General features: G+C 36.2%; 1 protein-coding gene across 1 annotated transcript; it reads left to right on the top strand.

The window, feature by feature from the left end:
- Nucleotides 1-229: 229 nt before the first annotated feature.
- Nucleotides 230-24,183, top strand: LOC129283395 (RING-type E3 ubiquitin-protein ligase PPIL2-like). The gene is made up of 18 exons (XM_064112587.1): nt 230-398; nt 2,004-2,053; nt 2,682-2,727; nt 3,172-3,286; nt 3,678-3,729; nt 6,458-6,549; nt 8,608-8,773; nt 10,087-10,187; nt 10,773-10,817; nt 11,081-11,156; nt 11,920-12,026; nt 12,698-12,787; nt 13,366-13,399; nt 13,704-13,821; nt 14,456-14,512; nt 15,510-15,642; nt 19,883-20,040; nt 21,580-24,183. Exons 1-18 carry the CDS (start codon nt 367-369, stop codon nt 21,716-21,718), a joined length of 1,611 nt encoding a protein of 536 aa, XP_063968657.1. The 5' UTR covers nt 230-366; the 3' UTR covers nt 21,719-24,183.
- The last annotated feature ends 14 nt before the right edge of the window (nt 24,184-24,197 follow it).

Here is a 24,197-nt window from a genome sequence, read left to right on the forward strand (position 1 = left end):
AAACTGATCCAGATCACATTATTGACATCTCAACAACTAGTGAGTGACTTCTCGGCACCATCTTCATTTTATGTTTGGTGTTATAATCGTGTAAACATTGACCTAACAGGTTAACACCAACATCAAACGGTCAACACTGAACTCGAAGTCACCCATTGGCATTAATCCCGGGAGTATACCCCTCACCATTATTTTGATTCACATAACGCCAGCTACGGTAGCTTTTTTTAAACTATACGGTATGGTACGTAGGACGTAGAACTTAGATCATCATTAATAATACTTAGTGGAGAAAATCGACGCGGAACTCCGGAATTTTATTGAAATTTAATTTTTACCTTGTTCAAGTAGAGTCGATAAATCAAGATGGGGAAGAGACAACATCAGTCAGATAAGATGTGAGTATTGTATTTTATGGTTTTCCCCCTTTTCATCTGATTCTTTAATTCACGGTTTCTTTAGTTTAGGGCCCCTGGCACCTGCGGGTTTCTCCCATGTCACAACGCCGGTCTGGGCGGCGGAGTGCGTAGTAGAATCCCGTTGGCGTTGCTTGCTCTTGTACTGTAGGCGAAATTTCTGCCTGGCTGTTTCACTTTCAAACACAAACTGACAAAGCAGGTTGTGAATTGTGTGAAGGAGGTTGAGGGGGCTGGCGATGTCGCAAAAATGTACTGAAATTTAAAATGAAGAAATCTCTGGTTTTCTTCTGAAAATCTGCATTGACGATTGATCTGACCATGCTGACTGAGTTTGCGAACTTTCTAACAAATTGAAATTAAGGATTGTATCTTCAAAATGACAGCAACAAAAAACCCCACAGAAAATCTCCACCCCATTCAATTGATTGAATTTGCACAGAAATCAAGCCGACAGCATGCTATCGGTATTGCTAGCTAGTGCCATAGTGGGCACTCACAACATTGCAAGGTTAGTGCTATACCGTATACGAACCTTGCACAACCAACATGTTTTTGTAGAGTTGTCGTTAACATCGCTTCATAACGTGAATGATGTTAGCCGAAACCCATTCCGCTACTCACCAGGGCTTTTTCTGGTAGAAAGCGTTCCATTTTCAATTTTTAACATATTTTTTTAATTTAAAAAGGACACAAAAAAGAGCAAAATCGCTTACCTCCGCCTGGAAAGTGGCTTCGCACGTCTCTTCCACGGAAATAAAAGGAAGGTCGTTCGTGGCGCTAATACAGTTCACAACCTTAATTCAGCTTGGTGGTATTTTTAAAACTAGATTCATGATTCATTGTATGCGCAATTCCAATAATTGTTTGATAAAATAGAGACCCCAATAAATGCAATAACTTAAAAACCATGTCACTTTAGTACAAATGACCTTCCTCTGATCATGCGCAGAATCTTCTGATCATGCGCAGCTTGAAACAGCTTGAAAACAAACGGCATGACCAGTTATTTTTTTAACAGACATTTCATTAAAACAACTGATTCTTCCATTTGAATTTACAATAGAATGTTTCATGTTTATTTCTATACTAAAATTTATTGTTGAATATATGTTGTTGAAAATTTCCCTCCCCATAATAACGTTGATTACAAATATCCATTGATTTGATCGATTTGATGCAGCAACTTTGAGTATGCGGCATTGTAGGCCTTATAATATCATAACCACTTTACAGTGAACCATGTGATATTGTTACCCTGGCTGTACTTCACCTGGGAAACTCCAGATAACTTTGCCTGTTTTTTTTTCCTGTTTTAATAGAAAATCATCACTTTGGCCCATTTCATAAAAGATTTATGATGATGGTAACTTTACCTTTAAAACTATGTTCCGTGGTTACAGAGTTCAGCATCCTATCAAAACAAGATTTGCATTAATACCATAATGGCAAAAGTACCATCATCATAAATTTGTACGATGGGCCCCTGGAGTAGGATTCAACCTATTATCTTCTGATTGAAAGGCGAGTGTTGGAACCATTTCTATTACTTTAATAGTTTGCAAACTTCTTCTCACAATGAAACAGGTATCTGACCTCCAAGGAGTGGACGGCATTCTACGGTGGCAAGAAAACTGGTAAGAGAGATTGAAGTTTTCTCATCTCTATCCATCTTTATTCTCTGATCTTTTTAATGTTAGAAGACATTATAATAATCATAGAGTTGAGATGAATAGCAAAGAGGCAGATGGCACAATAATGAGCAGTAACAAGCTATCAACTTGGAACATGACATTTGGGTATTTATTTTTTTGTTCAGATAGGGTTCACCCCATGGTGGGTGCTAAAATTGCACCCTTTCCAACATCTGAAACCTTTAGCATAGATCTGGCAAGGGGGTTAGCATTGAAATTGCACCTAGAGCTCTGATATTTTTTCATGGTACACCAGTGCTTCTGAGGTTTGTGGATTAAACTTTCAAGGTATATATTTTTCTCTCTCTTTTTCTTCCCCTTTACTTTAACATTTTTTGCCTCCGACAAAGATTCTGCTAGGATCGAAAGCTTAGGCCCCTATTGACTTTCTAATTTACTCCATTGGCTCTCTTTTATTAGATAAGCAGTTTTCAGCAGCTTCTTTTTGCCATTTTTTGTACCCGTTAAAGTGATGCCATTGTAAGTTGTCCATCTAGTCCCCCTGATATACATTGTATACTCTTTATGAAAACTGAATAATTTTCTTTCTTATTTTAATGTTGTATCACAGAATCACAGAAATCTGAGTTTCGTAGATTACCATTTGATCATTGCAGGTATGTGATTTCATTCATTAGAAAATCTTAAAGAAGGGAATACATAGGAATTTTATAAAGTATTAGCTATATTTTCATATATAAGATTTTATACTTATTTCATTTCCTTATGTAAATTGAAGAGTTATTAATATATTTAAGCGCTTAGAGAAATTTTGTTAGGCGCTATGTAAGTATTGAATTATTATTATTATTATATCGTATTTAGTATTGTTTCATGGTTTGAAGTATTAATCATATGACAGGTCTTTTTTTTCAACCGTGCCGGGGGGGGGGGGCAGGCCTACATATGCACAAAATCTCAAAAACTTTTTCAAATAATAATAATTAAAAATTAAACAGTTGTATTTAATAAATGTACTTCTAAATTTTTTTGCACAAGATATGATTAAACGATTGTATTCTTATTCAAATAGTATTTACATTTTTTTCTTATATCCAAAGTCTATCCCTTCAGCCTTTTGAGCACCCCTACTGTACTTCAGATGGTATTATCTTTGATCTGATGAGTATTGTACCATTCATCAAAAAGTACAAGACCAACCCCATCACAGGGCAGGTAAGTGCATTTGCAATTTGGCCGACTCTCCCTGTTTATTAACTATCACTTTATTTTGGGGCCATGCATGTCTTCCCATTTTCCTAAACTATCAATTTTGTGATTATTCTTGTCAAGTTGCTGAGGGAATGTAATTGTTTATGTCACCAAGGTATTTTCAAGACATTAATGTGCTTCAAATCTAGAAACAACAAATATTCTAAGTTGTGCAGACACACTCATCATTCCATTATGATGTTAGAGTCCTTGACACGTGATATCATAATAAACAATTTCATTGTCATTCCATGAGTCTTGTTTGATAGTCATTACTTTGTCCATTCAGCCTTAAACAGATCTCAGATGTATCTCATTGTATTGATTGTTACCATGATCATTTCCAATCATACAGGCACTAGATGCTAAATCACTGATCAAGCTTCATTTCCACAAGAACACTGACGGTAAGTGCATTAAAAGCAGACAGTGACTTTGTAAGGATGCATGGTGTTGTCAACAAAATGACTTATATTTTCAGTTATTGATATTTGGCCATTACACAAAGATGAATTTTCTGCATGTATTTTTGTGTATGTACAGTATATACATCTACCATATTTTGCATGCATTATTTTTTTCCAAATAGTGTATTAACTTTGGTAATGATGGTGATGACTACAACAATGATGACAATATGATAATGGTGCCGATGGTTATGATGTTGATTATGAAAATGGTGATTATGAGTAATGATAAATAATGTCGGTGGTCACCGTGATAATGATAACAATGATTATAATGATGATGATCATGATGAGGATGCTCAATACTGATAATGAAGTACCTCAGATGATGGTTGGTGTACGCTCCACTACACTTGACTTCACTACCGCTACACTACAGGAACCATCAGGGCTTATCCATAGAAATCAACACTTTGGATTCACAAAGGTGGGATTATTAGGGGACTAGAACTACCGCAAGTAACGGACTATAAACCGCACCCCCAACTTTGGACTAAAAAAAAAAAAAATCCTTCTCTACATGCATATTTGAGGTACGAAAGAAACAAAAACTAAGTTATAGATTTCAAAGTATCCAAAGAGTTTACCGGTATGCGGAAATCTGCTGTTCTTGATCAATTCATTTACAAATGTTAGCAAGAAAGAAAGGTCCCGACAATATTTGCCACTTACACACTCACTCACCTCACAGTCACAGTGTACACACATACAGCACTGCCGTTCTTGTACATTGCAAACTACGATACGGTACATCTTATCAAATTATGATTTGTGTCTTTCCCGGCGTAGGAGGAAGAAACATTCACATTTCTTGCATCACAACCTCACAATCACTTTCAGAATTTGTCTAGCATTCGATGTCTTAGCATGAATTTTGGATAGGGGATTACAGGAAGGTTCAAGAAACAAAGAAATTGGCATTTTTTCCTGTTGTTTTTACGGCTTCGTGCCGTCTCTCTCATGCGCTGCGTGGTGTACATGGTATCTTATGAAAAGCAAACGGGAAAGAAAAAATAAGCTGGCGCGAAACGGGACTTTGGAGGAGAGGGGTTAAAATGAATAGCGCCAGCTTAAGTCGCACTTCAACGCAAACTCTCATCTCGCTCAACTCTCGCTCAGCTGTGACAAAATATTACCGAGTATGCTTGGCGTCTCTTTGAACTTTTAGCTAGGGAACTTCGCTGCTTTGAATCGAGAATAAAGTCCAAATTAGTGTCATGAAGGTGGGTGCGTTTGTTATTGACAATATTTGATTAAGATCGTAATAATCACTTCCCATTACCCGCGGCTCATACCCCTCTAAACGACATTGCCCTGGGCGGCTACGCCCGGCCACTCGATGTGTTGTCAACTGGCAGACGTCTTACATGTTCGAGAGGGGTTACGACGGGCTGGCTCAGACCCGTCACCGTGGATAAACCGCACCCCCGACTTTTGCTTCTATCCCGCCGAGAAAAAGGTGCAGTTAATAGACCGTTACGGTATAATTGATAAAAAAATATGACCTTACCAAGAATCTTACCAACAATCTATATCATGCACGTTATAAATTAACTGCTGATTAAAAAACATTGCTTCTGCAATTGCAAGTATCGCCGCGGTGCCTGCTGGCCACGTATTCTTGAGGAAGTGATATTTTTGAATCGGTGATGAATTTATATCATGCGGAGATATTAGGTGTGGGCTTTAAATCACTGATTTGGGGACTGATATTAGCTTGGACAAAGAGTGAAAAAGTGTCAGAATGATGGATTACATGTTGTAGATTCTTGGTAAGGCCATGTTTTTTTTTATCAATTATAGCTCAAAATCACACCTTTTGTGAATCAAATTGGCAATTTCTATGGATAAGCGCAGATGGTTCATGTAGTGTAGCAGTAGTGAAGTGTAGTGAAGTGTACACAAATCATCACCTGAGGTAAAGATAATGATGATATTGCTTAAAGGGGAATCCAACCAAAATGAAAACGTGTTTTTATAAAGAAAAGAAAAATCAGACAAGTTGATAGGTGAAAGTTTGAACAATATTGGACAAACAACAAGAAAGTTTTGAATTTTCAAAAGTTGTAAATATTGGTAATCACTATACCCATGGACACTTCAAATTGGCCGCATATGGGATGTCATAGTGATGTAAGGCAAGGACTACTCTTCCATGTACTCCAATACACATAATGGCTAAAATGTCATTTTTCCCAAAAGTTTGATTCCAAATTATAATTTTCTTTCATGAGGACATAAAACAATATACTACCTGGGTTATATTTAGATTACTGCCCCAGGGGAATGGGTACTTAGGATAAAACCACAAATCCCTGATAATAAAGTACATGGCCTATGGGAAAGTTGTCCTTGCCCCTTGTCATAATTTACTTACCCAGTTGCCAATTTGAAATCTACATAGTATTAGTGATCTCAATTTTAAAGCAGCTATAACTTTCTTATTGCTTGTTCGATTTCTTTCAAACTTTCACCATTCTGTTTAATTTATTTTTCTCCTTCCCAACACAACATGTTATGGCCAAGGCTGGATTCCCCTTTAATACTGATGATGATATTGCTGCTAACATTGATACTGTGCTGAATATGAATTACGTTCATTGTCCTTAAATACAACAGGTATGAATGGCATAGATAACATTCCTTACTCCTCATATTGCTGTTTCAGGAAAGTACCACTGCCCTGTGACTTTCAAGGTGTTCAACCAGAATACTCACATCATCACTGTGAAAACAACAGGCAATGTGTATTGTTTCGAAGTGAGTATTAAAGGGATGGTCCAGGCTGAAAGTATTTTTTTAAAGCTTAATAAATAGAGTAGAATTCACTGAGCAAAATGCTGAAAATTTCATCAAAATCTGATAACAAATAACAAAGTTATTGAATTTTAAACTTTAGCAATATTCTGTGAAAACAGTCGTCATGAATATTCATTAGGTGATCTGATGATGTCACATCCCCAGTCAGACTGCAGGTCCCAAGAAAGTGGCTTCTTTCATCCAAGTGATATTCATGACTTGAGATGTTTTGCATATTTAATGAGCTTGATGCGGACCAAAACACCTCTTTTCATTCGGTCATTGCTGCTCTAATTGTGCATCGAATTTCATGAATTTGGTACCATTGTAAAGAAGAAGAATCATTCTTTCAGGTCATGTGTTTGGATTTATTCCAAGATTATGTAATATAGGTTAAAATTTTGATCTAAAATATGCTACAAAATAAATATTTTCACCTGACAAAAGCTGCTATTTTCACACTTTATTTTTGTTTGAGCCCAAATGATTTTTATATCACGATAAAGCTGAATATGTATGCTTTGAAATAATATAGGTTTCAAAATAAGAATTGGTTTAATCGGGTCAAGATCACACTTTTCATTTGCCAAGTACATAAAGAAGTTTGAAAACAAGAATACTGCACTCTGATTGGTCAAAGAGACCACACAATGGCAAATTCCAACGGTCCCAGTGCCTGGGTTCGTGGGAAGGTCACACTTCCCATGTGGTAATCTCCTCAAATACCCCGCGCCTGTAGTTCTGTGAACCTTATCCAGCCAATCAGAACTCTGGATTTCATGCAAGTACAAAATTTCAGAAATCTCGTCTTGTACCTTGGTGGGAAAAGTGTGATCTTGACCCGATTAAAAGGTGCCGCATATCAAAAGTGGCATTGTGAGAAAGTACAGAAATTCAGCTTTATGGTGATAGAGATATAATTGAGGCTCAAAATAAAAAGTTTTGCACAATTTGCAAAAGAAAACAGGGGAAGAAAATTCAGTTTTGAGGCACATTTTCGGGCCAGAAATTTACTTATTTAACAAAATATTGTATACAAAATAAATAACCAATATGAAAAAGTAACTTTTACTCTATCTGATGGTGCAATAATATTTCATTTACCTTGAGGTTAAAACAGGTAAATTCTTAGAGAAAGAAAATCTCACGAATCACGAGATTTTGCAAGGAGGAGGATTCAGCCACGAGATGATTTGGATGAATCTGGCCTTTTTGCTCATTATCATAGGGACCTGCGGTCTGACTGATCCCCACTTGTTCTGTTGTATTTTATTATATGAAATTAGATTTCAAATTTTCACCTCCAAGAACTAGAAAAATTTGATTGACAACTGATTTAGTGCATGAGATATTTATTGCTGCAACTTATTTCATTATAAGGGAGACATATTTTTCACACAAGTATGAAATAATGAAAAAAATCTGATTTTATGTAATAACATAAGAAAACGGAAAGTGGAGATGTGACATCATCAGCCCACCTAATATTCATGATGGCTGTTTTCACAAAATATTTCTAAACTTTAAACTTCAATAACTTAATTATTTGTTATCCGATTTTGATGAAATTTTCGGCATTTTGCTCAGTGAATTCTACTCTGTATTAAGATATAAATATTTTCAGCCCGGACCATCCCTTTAACCCCATAATACTTTCCAGTTGCCATTCAACTATGCATTAAGATGGCAAAGTTACAGTTTGGCTGTGTATGATTGTCATGTATTATCCCAGTGTGATTGTTTACATCAACTACTGCATCATTGCTCCCTGGTAATCAAGAAGGTTTATACGTCACTTTGTGACTGAACTTATATGGTATGGGATATGGGGACCTGGCCTGCTGAGCCCTGTAACAAAAGATGCAATTGATTTTACTATTGTGCTTAACTGTAAGTCTGTGGCAAACTATGTACAAGAAATTAAAACCTTTTGTGAATACCAAGCGTATTTATTCATGTCACATCCCCTTGGTGGGATAATGGTCATTAGTCACCTGTATTTTTCACTTTGGTAATCAGGCTATTGAGCAGCTTAATATCAAAGCCAAGAACTGGAAGGATTTGCTGACCGATGAACCCTTCAAACGATCAGATATCATCACCATACAAGACCCAAGCCAGCTGGATAAGTTCAATATTTCTACCTTCCATCACATCAAAAACAATCTGAAAGTTGAAGATGCAGGTGAGTAATGTGATGGAGGAAGGGAAAGAGTGTGAGAGAAATTAATTCGGGATGTACTATGGAGGGAGAAAGGAAGTGAGGGATGGGGAGTTGGAGAAAATTAAATGGCAGGGACGTATAGAATGAGAAATGGAGGTGTTGATGGGGAGTGGGACGAAAGGAATCTGGAAGGGATGGGTGGAGAGGAGGGAGGGGGAGAATTAGTAAGTGGGAGGGATGAGGAGTTGTGAAAATTAACTCAGGATGATCAGATGGAAGGAGAGAGGAGGGAGTGAGAAGAAATAATTCAGGAGGGCGGAGAGAGTGGAGGAGGCGGAGGTAGAATTGGAGGGATGGGATTGGGAGGTATGAATGAATGGCAGGGGGTTGAATGAGAAATGTAAGGAATGAGGGACAGTGAGTGGTAGGTAGTGAGTGAGGAAAGAATTGGTGGAGTGATGAAAGGAGCTTGGTTAGTCATCGAGGAATGGAGAGAGGGACATTGAATAGGAGGCATTGTATTAGCAGAGGATTTAGGAAGAAAAAAGGAAGGATGGAAAAGAGAGGAATGAAGAAAGGGAGAGATTAAGGGTATGATTAATTGGTGGAGGGATGAAAGTGAACACTGCAGTAGAGAAGATTGAAAGACGACCAAGCAAAGATGGTTAATACATAATTGTGTATTAAAGGTCAAGGCCACCTGAGAAGAATGTTGATTTGATTCAATAGAGAAAAATCAGACAAGCATAACGCTGAAAATTTCATCAAAATCGGATGTAAGATAAAAAAGTTATGACATTTTAAGGTTTCGCTTATTTTTCACAAAATAGTTATATGCACAATTTAGTCACATGTAAATGAGAGAATTGATGATGTCCCTCACTATTCCTTTTGTTTTTTATTGTTTGAGTTATACGATATTTCAATTTTTACAGATTTGACAATAAGGACCAACTTGACTGAACCATAAAATGTTAAACAATGATAATTCCACATGTTCAGGGAGAAATAAAACTTTTTTTCACCAGACAATGAGGAGAACATTTGAATATTTCATATTTCATATAATAAAATACAAAAGGAATAGTGAGTGAGTGATGTCATCAGTTCCCTTATTTGCATATTGACCGGGATGAGAATATATATTTTTCGTGAAATTAAGCAAAACTTTAAAATGTCATAACTTTCTTACTTTACATCTGATTTTGATGAAATTTTCAGTGTTATGCTTGTTTGATTTTTCTCTTTTTATTCAAATCAACTTTTTCTTGGGGTGGACTTGTCCTTTAATTTAGTATCACTTGATTTCCATTGCATTATTTGATACTCCACAGCTGAGATTCAAGCTAGGAAAGACCCAAAGTATACCCTCAACAAGACAAATGTGGAGACAGAGGACATCTTGGGAACACTCTACAAAGAATATCAGCCTTCGGTAATCAATTCTTTTTTTGTCTCTTCCCTATAAATCTGTTCATCACTTCTCACCTATCATTAGATTGAAATACAAAAAGTAATATGAATTTATGTAATTTTATTAAATTATTTGACTCTGAACAATCTAGAAAAGTAGAATGTTCAAATTAGTAATAAAAAATATCAGATGGTACAAGTGTAATAGAATACAATGGAATAAAACGCCCTTGATATTTGGTGATTTGTTTTGTAAAAGTCATCATTATAATTGTAAAATATTTTCAACTTGAAGATATTTCCTGTGTAAAAATCTACTATGTGGTCATGCCAATTTGATATCAACACAGATGTTTAGATTTTATTTCTGATTTTAAAATTCATTAGAACGTCTTTGATTTTATTTCTTGCCAGTCATTTTCTCTCTTCTTTTTTTTTCAATGAAATCTCCAGAAATGCTGGTTTTACAAATTATGACTTTTGGACTTTTGATTTGTTACTCATGTTGAAATATTTCTGAAAATCTGTTTATATAGATAATGGATGAATGCTGCTAAACAGAAATTTAACTCAAGTATTTTTTTTGTTTCATCTCATGACACCTTAGGAAGAGAAAGAAGAAAAGAAACAGAAAGCAGATAAGATCAATTCTGTAAGTATTTCCATAGTGACACTTATTGCGTGATTTCATTCTAATTACAATATTAATACATTTTCAGCACTCATATCTCAGCATGTCACAAACAAGAATAATTAATAAACATGCAAGCTCAAAACATGGTAATTGTGCAAGAGCTTCCAATCCCTCTTTTTCAGCTACACTGTAGCCCACCATGTATCGTAAATTAGTGAGTTTAACCCAGATGATTTTAATACCATTCACTGAAATCAAGTGATTGTGTTTTCTTATTCCAGGCACACTTCAGCACAGGTAGAGTGGCAGCAGGGTTCACCTCAACAGTTATGGCCCCTCAAACTGTGCATGAAGCAGGTAAGAACAATTATTGATGCACCAATATTGATTTCTACCATTAATGTGAAATATACAATAGAGTGATTATTTTTTTTTTAATGGTATAATGACAACAATAATAAATAGTGTTATTTATAAAACACATAGATAGATCCTTGGCATCTGATTGGATGAATACACGTCACATGACATTCAGTGTAATGAGTTATAGCACGGCAAAACATGACATCCGTGCAATAGTCGACTACTGCACGCTCCAGCAAGAGAGCCAACCGTGCAATAGTTGACTATTGCACGCTGGAGCAAGTGAACAGGCAGTTCAACTCAATAAATGTGTGTACCATGGCCTACGCCTACACAATAACTGCATGCGCGTAGGCCTACTCAAATCACTGCACTTCATACACCACGCGCAGATAAAATAATATTTAGCAAAATAAAAGGCTAAAAGGTTAGACCCGAGTAGATCTATACTCGTAGCCCTATTCTTTTATAGGCCAAATACTTTTGATAATTCGATCCATTTTGGTTATTGGTCTAGACGATGTCTTCAAATCGTGTGTTGTATAAAACAAATATTCAATGTTTTGTCATTTGTGCGACTGTTCGAATATTACATTCGGTAGAAGTTGAAGTAATATATTCAACTCCCCTTTGCGTCGCTGTGTGTCGTTGAATAGATTCTTTCAACTTGCACCCTCATGCAATATTCGGAACGATCGCACTCATAAACATTGAATATTTGTATAATATTAAACTAGGTATCTTTTCCCCATTATAGCTGTAATTGATGAAGACATCATAAGATATGAGCGGGTGAAGAAGAAAGGCTATGTTAGGATGAATACCAACAAAGGGACTCTCAACATTGAACTCAGATGTGATCTGGTGAGTTATTCACATTGTACTGATGGGAATAGATGGACATGGTTCCCTAGATGATGTCATAATGGAGGATCAAAGAATAGAACACCTGTGCATTACAATTAGTTCATATAAACAGGGACCTTTTGATTTGCGTGCTCACCAGTGGTCTGCCCTATGTACATGGCATACATGGTTTGTGGAAGGAAGTAATTTGAGATACTGAGCCTGTCCAAACTCGACCAAAATTGCCGGACATATCAACAGTTCATGATAACATTGCAGATCTCCCCAAATAATGTCTTGCACCGGGATAGTGGACAGGCAGTGTGTGTTTGCGAATGCTCTGTGTATCACTGAGCTTAACTCCACTGACTTTGTATGCCAGCCCATGGACACAAATCAGATTATTATGACGTACTTACTGTAGCAGTCTACTAGTGAACGTGCAAATCAAAAAGTTCTAATAATTGTTTATGACAGTTTAATGCTCAGATATTATTGTTAGCTCTCCAACATAACAGACTACTTGTGGAAACCCTCAATATGCATATGACTGTCATCAACTTGTCATGTAGTCTGCAGAAATTTAGATATTACTCTTTACATGTAGAAATGGGTTCGATGTTAAAAGATGGGTGGTGTGCATTGAAATTTTTAATTGCATTGTCATGGTTTTATGGTTAATTTTACAGGTACCAAAGACATGTGAAAACTTCATTCAGCTGTGTGCAAAAGGATACTACAATGGCACCAAATTTCATAGGTCAATCAAGAACTTCATGGTAAGTAATGACGTATTCTTTGGTGACTTATAGGGAAACTACATATATTTAATCAAATCATAGTGATATTCTTGAAAACATTTCTATAAATCCTTTATACTTATGTCTCGGAAATCATTGTCTCATTTTTCAGGCAGTAGGTCATCCCTTTCATTCTAATAGTGACTTGAGAAATATGTGCTTCAAAAAATAAATGATCATACATTTTCACCGAACTTTAACTTTATACTGCATTGCTTTTAAGTTCGATCATAGCAAAACAAATATATCTCTTCAGTATTAATGTGTATTCCTTTATTTGTGAAATCATGAAATCTAAACTGAAAAGTGAGCACATTGAAGATTGATAAGATACATCAAGCATGTGTGACTGTGCAATTATTATTGCTTGGATTCAGGGATGTAGTAGAGGCTGGATTTAGTTCTAACTCAATTGTAGATCCCTATCACAGCTGTCATCTGCATTTAATGCATGAAATCTACAAACTATGTTAACTATGGTTTAAGACTAGAGATACAAACCATCTTTGTAAATTTGGGCCACTAATTTTATATTGTACTATTTTTTTACTAAACAGATTCAAGGTGGAGATCCAACAGGTACTGGAACTGGTAAGTAGCTTTAGGCCAGCTGCAGAACAAGGAATTACAAGGAAGTGGGGGGGGGGTACAGTTTCCTTCAAATTTCTGTGTCAAGCAAAGAAAGAAAAAGTCATCATCGTCACACAGAGTATTTTACTCTACCCATACAAAGAAAATTGACAGGCAAAAAAGGAAGTGGGTCTAGGGGGAGGGAGGAGAGGGGGGGGGGGGCTCCTCACATGATAACAAGTATATATTGAACCACACAAAATTACATTCAGCATGTTCAAGGTCTATTTGTTTTTATATTTTTATTGTTTTTATATATTTGCAGGTGGGGAGTCAATATGGGGGAAACCGTTCAAAGATGATTTCAAGCCTAATCTAAGCCACACCGGAAGGGGTGTACTTAGTATGGCCAACTCTGGTCCAGACACAAACAAGTCACAATTGTAAGTAAAACTGTCAAGCCCATATAGAGAGAGTTTATGGATAACCATGTGCATAGTCTTGAAAGGACTGTGGAATAAGCGAAGAGTAATTGAGGACATGAATATGAAAGAGATCGAGAGGGATTTGATAGACAAGAAAGATTGCAGAGTAGAATATTATTTTTGTGAGATGATAAGAGAAGTCCTTTATGGACTGTTAGCTAGATGAGATGTGATGGCTTGGGGCAGGAGAAGAGTAGATGAGGTGAGGAGTCTTAACATACTGAGTAGCTTGGCTTTGTCAAGCTCATGACAGTTGGTTTTATTTCAATGAATACCATAATGTCAAATGCAAGAGCACACCATGAAACTAAGAGTACCATGGCAAACCTAACCACCATTTTGAATTGAAGGAAAGAATCTGAATCCTTTCATTCCGAGCCCTTCTTTTGAAATGATTTTCCTCTTGATAATTTTTTTTGGTTTAATCCATACAAATCATAGTAATGATCATAATATTGAGTTTAATAGCAAACCAAAATGGTCCAAAAAAAAAAATACGTTGTGAAGCTTCTAATTTTTGAACTTTGATCAAACTGTAGAGAAATCTGTGATACTGGAGCAATGAAAGTCACATATCTCCTTATTTTTACAGCTTCTTCACATTCAGATCATGCAAATACTTGGATGGAAAGCACACCATATTTGGAAGGTGAGTTGTCCAAGGATTTTTACTGATTGTTGTTATAAGCTGCTGAAATCCTTGCTAGTCAATGGTTTGTAAATTTCGTCCATGATTGATCTTGAAAATGATAAGTTTAGACAATCTAGGATGATGATGATGTTTTATTTTGACTTAAAGAATAATAACTTTATTATACATGTACCTCCAACATTTCTTCACACCCCCCCTCCCAATTAAAGTTTATCGTTCTTAAGAAAGTACTATTAATGCTATATGATTTTAATATTTTCTGAACTTGAGTTTAATCTAATAAATTTAATATAAAGAGATACGCTAAGTTGTATAATTGTATCACGGGTCTAAAATTGTGGTGTAATAATGGATAGCCAACTGAAACGCAAATTTCTGTCAGTGGCTGAATTTGACAGCACATTTGCTGCTCTATTCATTGATAACTGTCAAGGATTGATAACCTAAGAGTCTTCAAGCACGGGGAAAGATCACAGTTAACATAAGAAACATGGGTTGTAAACAAAATCTTGGCATTGCAACTTCTCATAATTTTAGCACGGAGTAAGACCATGGTCTAAGTTAATCTGGAGTTCAGAATATGGGCCAATGTGTTTGGTTTGTTAATGTTATTTTTTGTGGTCTTGCTACAACACAACACACTGGCATGTATTCTGAACTTGGGTTCAACTTAGACCATGGTCTAACTCTGTGCTAAAATTATGGGAAGCCAAACATGTCAAAATTTGTTCACATTGTATGCTTCTCATGTTAACTGCTCTTTCCTTAATTCTTTAATGGTGAAGACAATTATCTTATGTATCCTTCCCAGACGGTTAAGAATGATTCGTGAGTCTAATGAGCTGATACATCGAACCTCTACTGTTAAAGATTTATGTGATATTTGGCTACCCATAGTTAAACCACAACTTAGACCAGAGTTTAAATTAAAAACCAACTTCAGAATAATGGGCCACCGAATTTTAAATCACCCGTTGTGTTTGGTTTGTTACAGCATTGTTGGTGGTCTGGATACATTGACTGCCATGGAGAAGGTGGAGACTGATAAGAAAGACAGACCGGTGAAGGATATCATCATCCAAGACACTGTCATCTTCGTCAATCCATACGAAGAGGTTGATAAAGAGGTATGCATACAAGAATCCTTCACTCCCAGTCAAATTCCTTGTTTATATTCTCTCATCAACCAAATTCTTTGGGTTGAGATCATATCAACTGGCAACATGATATGGGGAGCTTTTCATGAAATGAATAGTCAGAAATTTTAATTGGCAACTGTTATAAGCTACTGAAATCCTTATATCTAATTGGCTAAAAATAAACTAATTAAAAGTTATTATAGAATAGGTATCATGCATAAGAAATTATTATAGAATGGATGAGAAAATCCATGCTATCTGATTGGTTGAGAGCTATGCAAATTTTTTTTACTGGGCTGCATGAACGATATCCCGATAATCAAAACGATATTCACTGTAAACAAGCTATCACCCGAAAAGGTCATTGTGATGTCATCGCGCATGTACTGTTACGCTTGTTTACGTCAAAATTTTGAATTTTCTATCAAGGCAGAATGAATCAAATAAAGGATACAAAATGATCTATAAGTACAAATACGGTACCGTAATTGTCATAGGGATTAAAACTGCCCGCAAACTCGTTAGTTGAGAAGGCCAGACACACGTTAGATCTACTGCCCTCAGTGGCGTAACAGGCGGGGGGGCAGGGGGGGCAAGCTGCCCCCCCTGGTGGAGCTCACCGGGAAAAAAAAAAAAAACGGGAAAAAAAAAAGGGGGGAAGAAAGGGAAAGGAGGGGGAAAGAAAAAAGGGGAAAGGGGAAAGGGAAAGGAAAAGTGAAAAGAAAAAACATGAAAAAGGGAAAACGGAAAGATAACGGGAAAAGGAAGGAAAAAAGAACAAGTGAGAAAGAACAATTTGCCCCGATATACAAATACATTAGCATGATTAGTAAGACAGGGAAATAAAATAAAGATGACAAAAAGGCAAACAAAAGCGGGAAATAAAGGCAGAATGGAATAAGCCAAAATCTAAATTGGAAAATAAAGAATAGGGACAAGATAACGTACACTACCGGGCTGCCGAGGATTGAGATAACGAGCGGGAAGAAAAATGGATGGTACATAGCATAATGTCGTATGAAAGTCTATCATAAACTTGCTCTGTCCAAGAGTCAAGACCCCGTGCAGTTGGTGCTCTTCATCTGTAACCTTTAATGGGTTCTATAACGGGCCCATATATGGACCCTTCCTGCATTAAGCTTTACATTGAAGCACTTGCGTACCGGGGGTGGTTCCACAGCAAAGGGGAAATAAAAGAAAATAAAGGAGGCAGCGAAATGAGATGAATGAAAAAAATATATGACATGATATTTGCTATAATGATGTAAAAATCTATCACATAATTAGAATTTCATTTTAACAGGCCATTTTTTTCTGGCTCGCTTCGCTCGCTGGCAACTTTTTACAAATTTTCCCACATTTGCTATGGTGTGCCCCTAATATTTGGATGATTACAATACACAACTGCATTGAATGTATGTGTTGTGTTAAAGCTATATAAATATACACGCAATTTGATTAAAATAAGTGGCCATCTGTAATGAAGGTTTAAAATGGCTTTGATATCAAGAGGTTCCGGGGCTCTGCCCTGGACCCCACCCATAAAGCACTGTTATATGGATGAGTTTGGACCATGGCCCCCAACAGTTCTACAACCAAACCAAAAAAAAATGAGGAAAGAAAGGAAAGTGTATTATATTTTTCTGAATATCACGTTAAAATCTATCTTCATGTTAGCTCGCTCGGGACCTATATTAAGCTACTTCTTGCCAGAAGCGCCAAACTCGGCCCCCTCGAGCATATAGAGCTTCGCCCTGATGCTCACAATCATAACAAAAATCCTGTTCACCGTGGCGTACAAAAAAGAGAGAAAAAAGGAGAGAGAGGAGGGTGAATATGATATCATCTTTTAACATTATGTCAAAATCTTTTAAAAATTGGATTTTTGCAATAAAAATATCAAAAAATTTTGCTCGCTCGCTTATATATATATATATTTGCCCGATACGCCATATCGCCCCCTCAAAATTTTTGCCTTATGACGCCATTGCCTGTTCCATGATATGACCGGGAAATTTTTGGCTCTTTTTGGCCCCCTGGCCACCCATGACGAAATACCTCCGTTTGAGAAGGCTATACCCCAGATCGTTTTCACCAATTCTCTTCTCCAACCACTATAATCCCGAACTGCCCCCAAGCAAGAAATTTAAATATCAAAACACCTGTTTCTTGACCTCGGTCTGAAGATAATGCGACAGCCCAGCACAGCAGGGGGTCACACACGATGGATTGCAACGTGTCTAAGAGCCTGCTATGGAGTTCCGTGTATACACGCGGTGAATGCATCGTGTGCGCAGCGCTTTAAGGGCAGTCCCTGCATGCAAAGCATAACCTAATTTTTATTCGCTTATTTTCCTTATTTCGAGGTCGATTTTCTTCGTTCGAAATTGAAAAAGGACTAATATTGGATGTCTGAATACAATATGCCTTTGAAAATGTGATTAAATATCGAAGACAATAATTTAATTCCGAAGTTCCTTCTTCAGGCAGAGAAGTCTTACGTAATAGCACAGCTGTTGTTTATCATTTCGTCCTTGGCTTTACTGGCCAGTGGAGGTGAAATTGAGACAACGGGGATTACCTGGCCAAGATGGGTTTATCGGGGCTTGGAAATGTTCAAATGAGAAATGAGAGTTTCAAACGAAAAATGGGGTCTATTACCGCAGTTTGCGACCCCAACAGCGGTGAAACCCCAAACGGTGTATTTTCGTAATGGACCCCTGTTACGCCGCTGACTGCCCTGGGCCGGGCTGGCTGTGCACAGCCAAAGCTACACTGCAGGCCCAGGCAGGCGGCAGCCGTAGGCGCTGGCCCGGGCATACACACACAGCTATTGGAGGTCTGAGGCTGCCTATTAAAATAGATCTAGTCAATGCAAAGCTGTATCTGGCATTTTGAGTATAATGCCTTTGTGCCAACATATAAAGTTAGGCATACATATTTATGTTGTCCTGGGTTATCAAAGGGTTTTCATGCATCCGATAAATAAATCATGCGTCTGGTAAATTTTTTCATGCGTCCGGTAAATTGAATTTACCAGACGCATGAAATTATCATGCATCCGGTAAATCATTAATTTTTGTGGTTTATTCAATAATTTTTTTCCATTCTATAAAACAGATGATGCATGGGTTTCTTTCGTGGGTCAGTGGAACTGTGTGCACGCGGTAACTTTGGCATTATGGTCTAAACCCACTCGGCTGCGCCTCGTGGGTTAAACCATGCCTAAGTTACCTTGTGCACACAGTTCCTACTGACCCACTCTAACCCATGCATCATTTGTATACAGAATGCATGGCCAGCCATGCGTTGTTAATAACTTATGCATGGTTGTAAAAAAAAAAAATTTTAGCCAAAAAATTCCACCATTCTATAATACAAATGACACACAGGTTTGTTCGTGCATCGGTAGGACTAATGAGCATGCGGTAACTATGGAAACTATTCTAAACCCACAGAGCGCATAACAGTTCCTTAGTTACCTTATGCTCACAAAACATACCAATGCACTCACATCTGTGCATCATTTGTATACTGACGAGATGATGAAACACTCCCACAGAAAAAAATTACTTAATTACTTCAAGCAGGTTAATGCAGTAGAAAGTTTCTATTCTAATTTTTCATGACAGATTATGAATCCTGTTTATAATGACTGCTCAAGGGAGACAAAATTATTTTTAAAAATACATGTTTCATTAGGAAATATTACTCAAGGGAAACCCACTAAGCAGTCTTTGTGAACAGGTGGTTCTTCTATACATGTGGTCAATAAAGGAGGTTTTGACTGTACTATGGTGTTATGTCACAGTAATTATTCTTCACTTTCCTCATGTTTGTTGTTTTGTACTCATTTCAATTTCTGAACTTATTGACATTTTTTTTGTGTGTATGTGACATGTACTGTTTGAAAATGGTGAATTCCTATTATTCTAATAGAGACTATTATTTCCTTTCTTTGGACCTAAAATGAGGTATTCATTACTTTTGCAGTGCTGATTTAACCACAAAATATTGAATGTAATTGACATGTTTTTATTTGTTGCTTTATCTTGCAAGTCTGAAAAGCTTTCTGACTGTTAACCCATTGAGATCTATAACCAGCTAGCCTATGGGATCTACAGAATTCAGTAGTGAACATGTTACAAAAAATATGTGATTTTTTGGATGTGTATTCGCAAATAAGTTGTGGATCTTTTCTTAACGGTGAATACTTTTTGATGTTTAGATTGCTGAGGAGAGATTAAAACTGAAAGAAGAAGAGACAAGAGAAAAGAAACCTTCCCAGTCTACAGCGATAATACCAGGAACGACAGACAAACCTCGGGTTTATAGACCGGGGGTTGGCAAGTACTTGGCCCAATTATCAAGGGATACTCCTGACAGGTGAATACAATGTGGTTTAATGAATAATAACTGACAGCATGTTTTATAGAATGGGTATTATGCATAAGTAATTACCGACGCATGGCCAACCAAGCATCCAGTAAATTTGACATGCTTCCGATAATTACTTATGCATGTTTTTAAAGAAATTTATTCTCAGCCAAAAAAATTTATTGAAAAACAAATGATATGCAGGTTTGTTTGTGAATCGGTAGGACTAGTGAGCATGCGGTTTAAAAGTTTGATAGTTACCTTATGCTTACAAAATATACCAATGCACTCACATTCTGTGTATCATTTGTATATTATCGAGCTTTGGTAATTCTTGTCTGACTAAAAGGATTGACGCTATGATTGAAATACAACTGTATCACTTATTTTTAATTTGAATCCTTCTAACTGCCTTTTAAGGACAAGTCCACCCCAACAAAAAGTTGATTTGAATAAAAAGAGAAAAATCCAAAAAGCATAACACTGAAAATTTCATCAAAATCGGATGTAAAATAAAGTTATGACATTTTAAAATTTTGCTAAATTTCACACAACAGTTATATGCACATCCTGGTCGGTATGCAAATGAGGGGCTGATGACGTCACCCACTCACTATTTCTTTTGTATTCTCTTATATGAAATATTCTTATTTTCTCCCTCTTATGTGAAATCGAGTTTTATTCTTCCTTGGACATGTGGAATTAACATTGTTTAACATTACATGTTTCAGTCAAGCCTTACATCATTGTCAATTCTGTAAAAAAATTAAATATATTATTCAAATATAAAAAACAAAAGAAATAGTGAGTGATGGACATCATCGACTCTCATTTGCATATCTCTGAATTGTGCATATAACTGTTTTAAGAAAAATAAGCGAAACTTTAAAATGTCATAAATCTCATATTTACATCCGATTTTGATGAAATTTTCTGCGTTATACTTGTTAGATTTTTCTTTATTTATTCAATCAACATTTTTATGGGGTGGACTTGACCTTTTATGATAAAAGCTAACTGGTTAAAAGACCCAAATGCCAATCAACTAATGATCTTTTTAAACTTTGCCATGGTAGTCTTGTATCAAGAGGGTTGAATTTCTGTTTTAGGACCAATCCCATCCAGGATTTTGATGTCAATATCTAGTTTCCTAATCAAATATGCTGATGAGACCACTGAACCACTGAAAATGTATGTTCATAATTCTAACGGAAAAAGATGGAAATAATGATGTATGTCATCTGAAGAAAAAAGGCAAACATGTCTTCAGTTGAGTTTATATAAAGGTGGATAGAGTATCATGTCTATTTTTTAAATCAAAGTATCATTAAAAATATTCTTCATTAAAAGTCATTAAGATTATCATTAATTTGGTCTGAGTTTATGCAGCTTAGTATATTCATAAATAAAGATTAAAACTTATTGTTGATTATATTTTCGGTATTGATGTTATACATATTTACCTGTAGGTATGAGTTTTGATTTATGATATCTTCAGCGGACTTCATTTAAATTAATCAAACTGTGATCTAATGACTACAATTTCAGGCCTTCCTCAAGTTCAACTTCAGACCAACCAAGTAGCAGTGGAGTTACAAAGAGACCAGTAGAAGCAGATAGCAGTAAACAAGGCAACAAGAAAAAGGTCAAAAGTTCAATGAATTTGAGTGACTTCAGTGCTTGGTGATCAGACCCATAAAAGCTGGGAATAATACTCTTCTGGAAAAGACCATGTTATGCAAAATGTACGATCTCTATACATTAGAGATTTGGTCATTGATTGGTTGAATTGTCATTGTCAAGGGCCTTTTATTTTTCATGGGGCCTCGGGCATGGTGTTATAGGCTGAAAGATTGTTATACTCTTGCAAATCATGTGGTCATTTCTTTACATGGAAGATAGTCTGTATGATGAAAAAGTTATCAAGAGTGAGCAGTGTTACATTTCTTGAAAATTTGTAAAAGTAGCAAAGGAAAATTGTCTAGATGACAATCCGCTATCACCCAATCAAATTTCAGTGGCTTTTAACAGAAGTATAATTGTGAGATTGATGAAATGAGACCCTTTGCAATCATCAGGGTAAGTACTTTTTTGGTCAATGTCATAGGCAACCAATGAAAATACTGAGATCCTTGCATGATAAGCTGAATGTACAACATGGCTTGCTTAAAGGACAAGTCCACCCCAACAAAAACTTGATTTGAATAAAAAGAGAAAAATTCAACAAGCATAACACTGAAAATTTCATCAAAATCGGATGTAAAATAAAAAAGTTATGGCATTTTAAAGTTTCACTTATGTTCAACAAAATAGTTATAAGAACGAGCCAGTTACATCCAAATGAGAGAGTTGATGACATCACTCACTCACTATTTCTTTTGTATTTTATTATATGAAATATGAAATATTTTTATTTTCTCGTCATTGTCATGTGAAATGAAGTTTCATTCCTCCCTGAACTCGTGGAATTCCATTATTTTAATATTTTGTGCTTCAGGCAAGGAGGTCCTAATCGTCAAATTCGGAAAAATTGAAAAATTGTATAATTCAAACAATAAAAAACAAAAGAAATAGTGAGTGAGTGACATCATCGACTCTCTCATTTGGATTTAACTGGCTCGTTCATATAACTATTTTGTTGAAAATAAGCGAAACTTTGAAATGTCATAACTTTCTTATTTTACATTCGATTTTGATGAAATTTTCAGCATTGTGCTTGTCTGATTTTTCTCTATTAATTCAAATCAACATTGTTCTGAGGTGGACTTGACCTTTAAAGCTATATTCAAGTAGTCGCATCAAATGATTATAACATTAAAAAGCATTCAAAATTGAGGTCAGTTGTCTGAATATCTTTAAGATCTAGATCCAGTATGCCCATGTACACCTATCTTTGTGAAGTCATTATATTCAAGCTAAAAAGCAAGTGAAGATTACCAACACCAGTAACTACATGTGGGACCCTGTAGTAACAGAATTTATCCTTTTGAAGACATCAAAACATTGGCTGTTGGAGCAACAAATTCAAATCAAATTTTTGGATATAGACAAGATATCACTTGAGAGATTATCTTGTCATGTGATAGAAAAAAAAATTGATTGCCTACCCCCCCAGAAATATTTGTGAGTGCACTTGATCTCTTCATGAAAAAAAAAATTCCTTATTTATTTCATATGCAGTGTGCCATCGCATAAGATTTATCGTTACTGCATGGTGGTGTTTTATAACACTATAAGTTTCGACTTTCTGCATGATTTCTATAACAAGTTTAAGATCAGCCAGTCAAATTGAATGCTTTTCTATGTTAGTGTCATACACACCAAATTATTATTTGCAAATTTGTTATTATAGCAAGTTTTATGATACGGGGGCCCAAGTTGTTTGTTCAGTCATGTGAAACTTAAAAGCAGCATTGTTAAACTCCGCCCTTGTAGCTTTGTAGTAAGTGGTCAGTTTCACAAGAAATGATTGAATGTTGAACAGTGGTGTCATGGTACCTGATATGTATGGCAGGGTTACCACGTTCAATATTAGGCATTGTGCTGATATGTTTATAGTCGAGATCTAGATGTTAGTAGTTATTTGTTCAGGGACCAGTTGCAGAAAAAGTTGCGTTTAAACGCAAGCCAGAAAATCAATCGCAAGTCTCAAATGCGCGCTGTTGATTGGTTGAAAATCAAGTTGTGCATGACTTTTAGAGTTGCGATTGATTGCAACTCTTTCTGCAACGGGCCCCAGGAAACCCTACCCTCACTCATTGCATAAAGTATACCAGTATACCATCCCTCCCTCTTTTCAAGAGAGCATGTACGTCCATGGTAAGAGAAGGTGAAAAGAGTGAGGACTGGTATTTTGGTGTGTATAATTTATGCAGTGAGTGAGTGTAGGGTTTCTGACCAAATAATTTCTAGATCTAGACTTATGTGTTTGAAATCTCAGGGGATACTTTTTTATCGCATGTACCAAGGCTACCAACTTAATGAATTAATATTTAGGGTTTCTTTGCCATAATGGTATATCCTGTGGTAACAGGGCTTGACGGCTAATCAAAATAAATGTTTCCATGGAAGTTATCTACATACAAAATAAGAGTGGCTTATATTATTTGTTTTGTATGATGAATAAAGTTTATGTATAGTGAAAAATACCAATACAACGAGCCAGA

The sequence above is a fragment of the Lytechinus pictus genome, chromosome 2 (assembly GCF_037042905.1).
Source record: "Lytechinus pictus isolate F3 Inbred chromosome 2, Lp3.0, whole genome shotgun sequence".
In the NCBI taxonomy this organism is placed as follows: domain Eukaryota; kingdom Metazoa; phylum Echinodermata; class Echinoidea; order Temnopleuroida; family Toxopneustidae; genus Lytechinus; species Lytechinus pictus.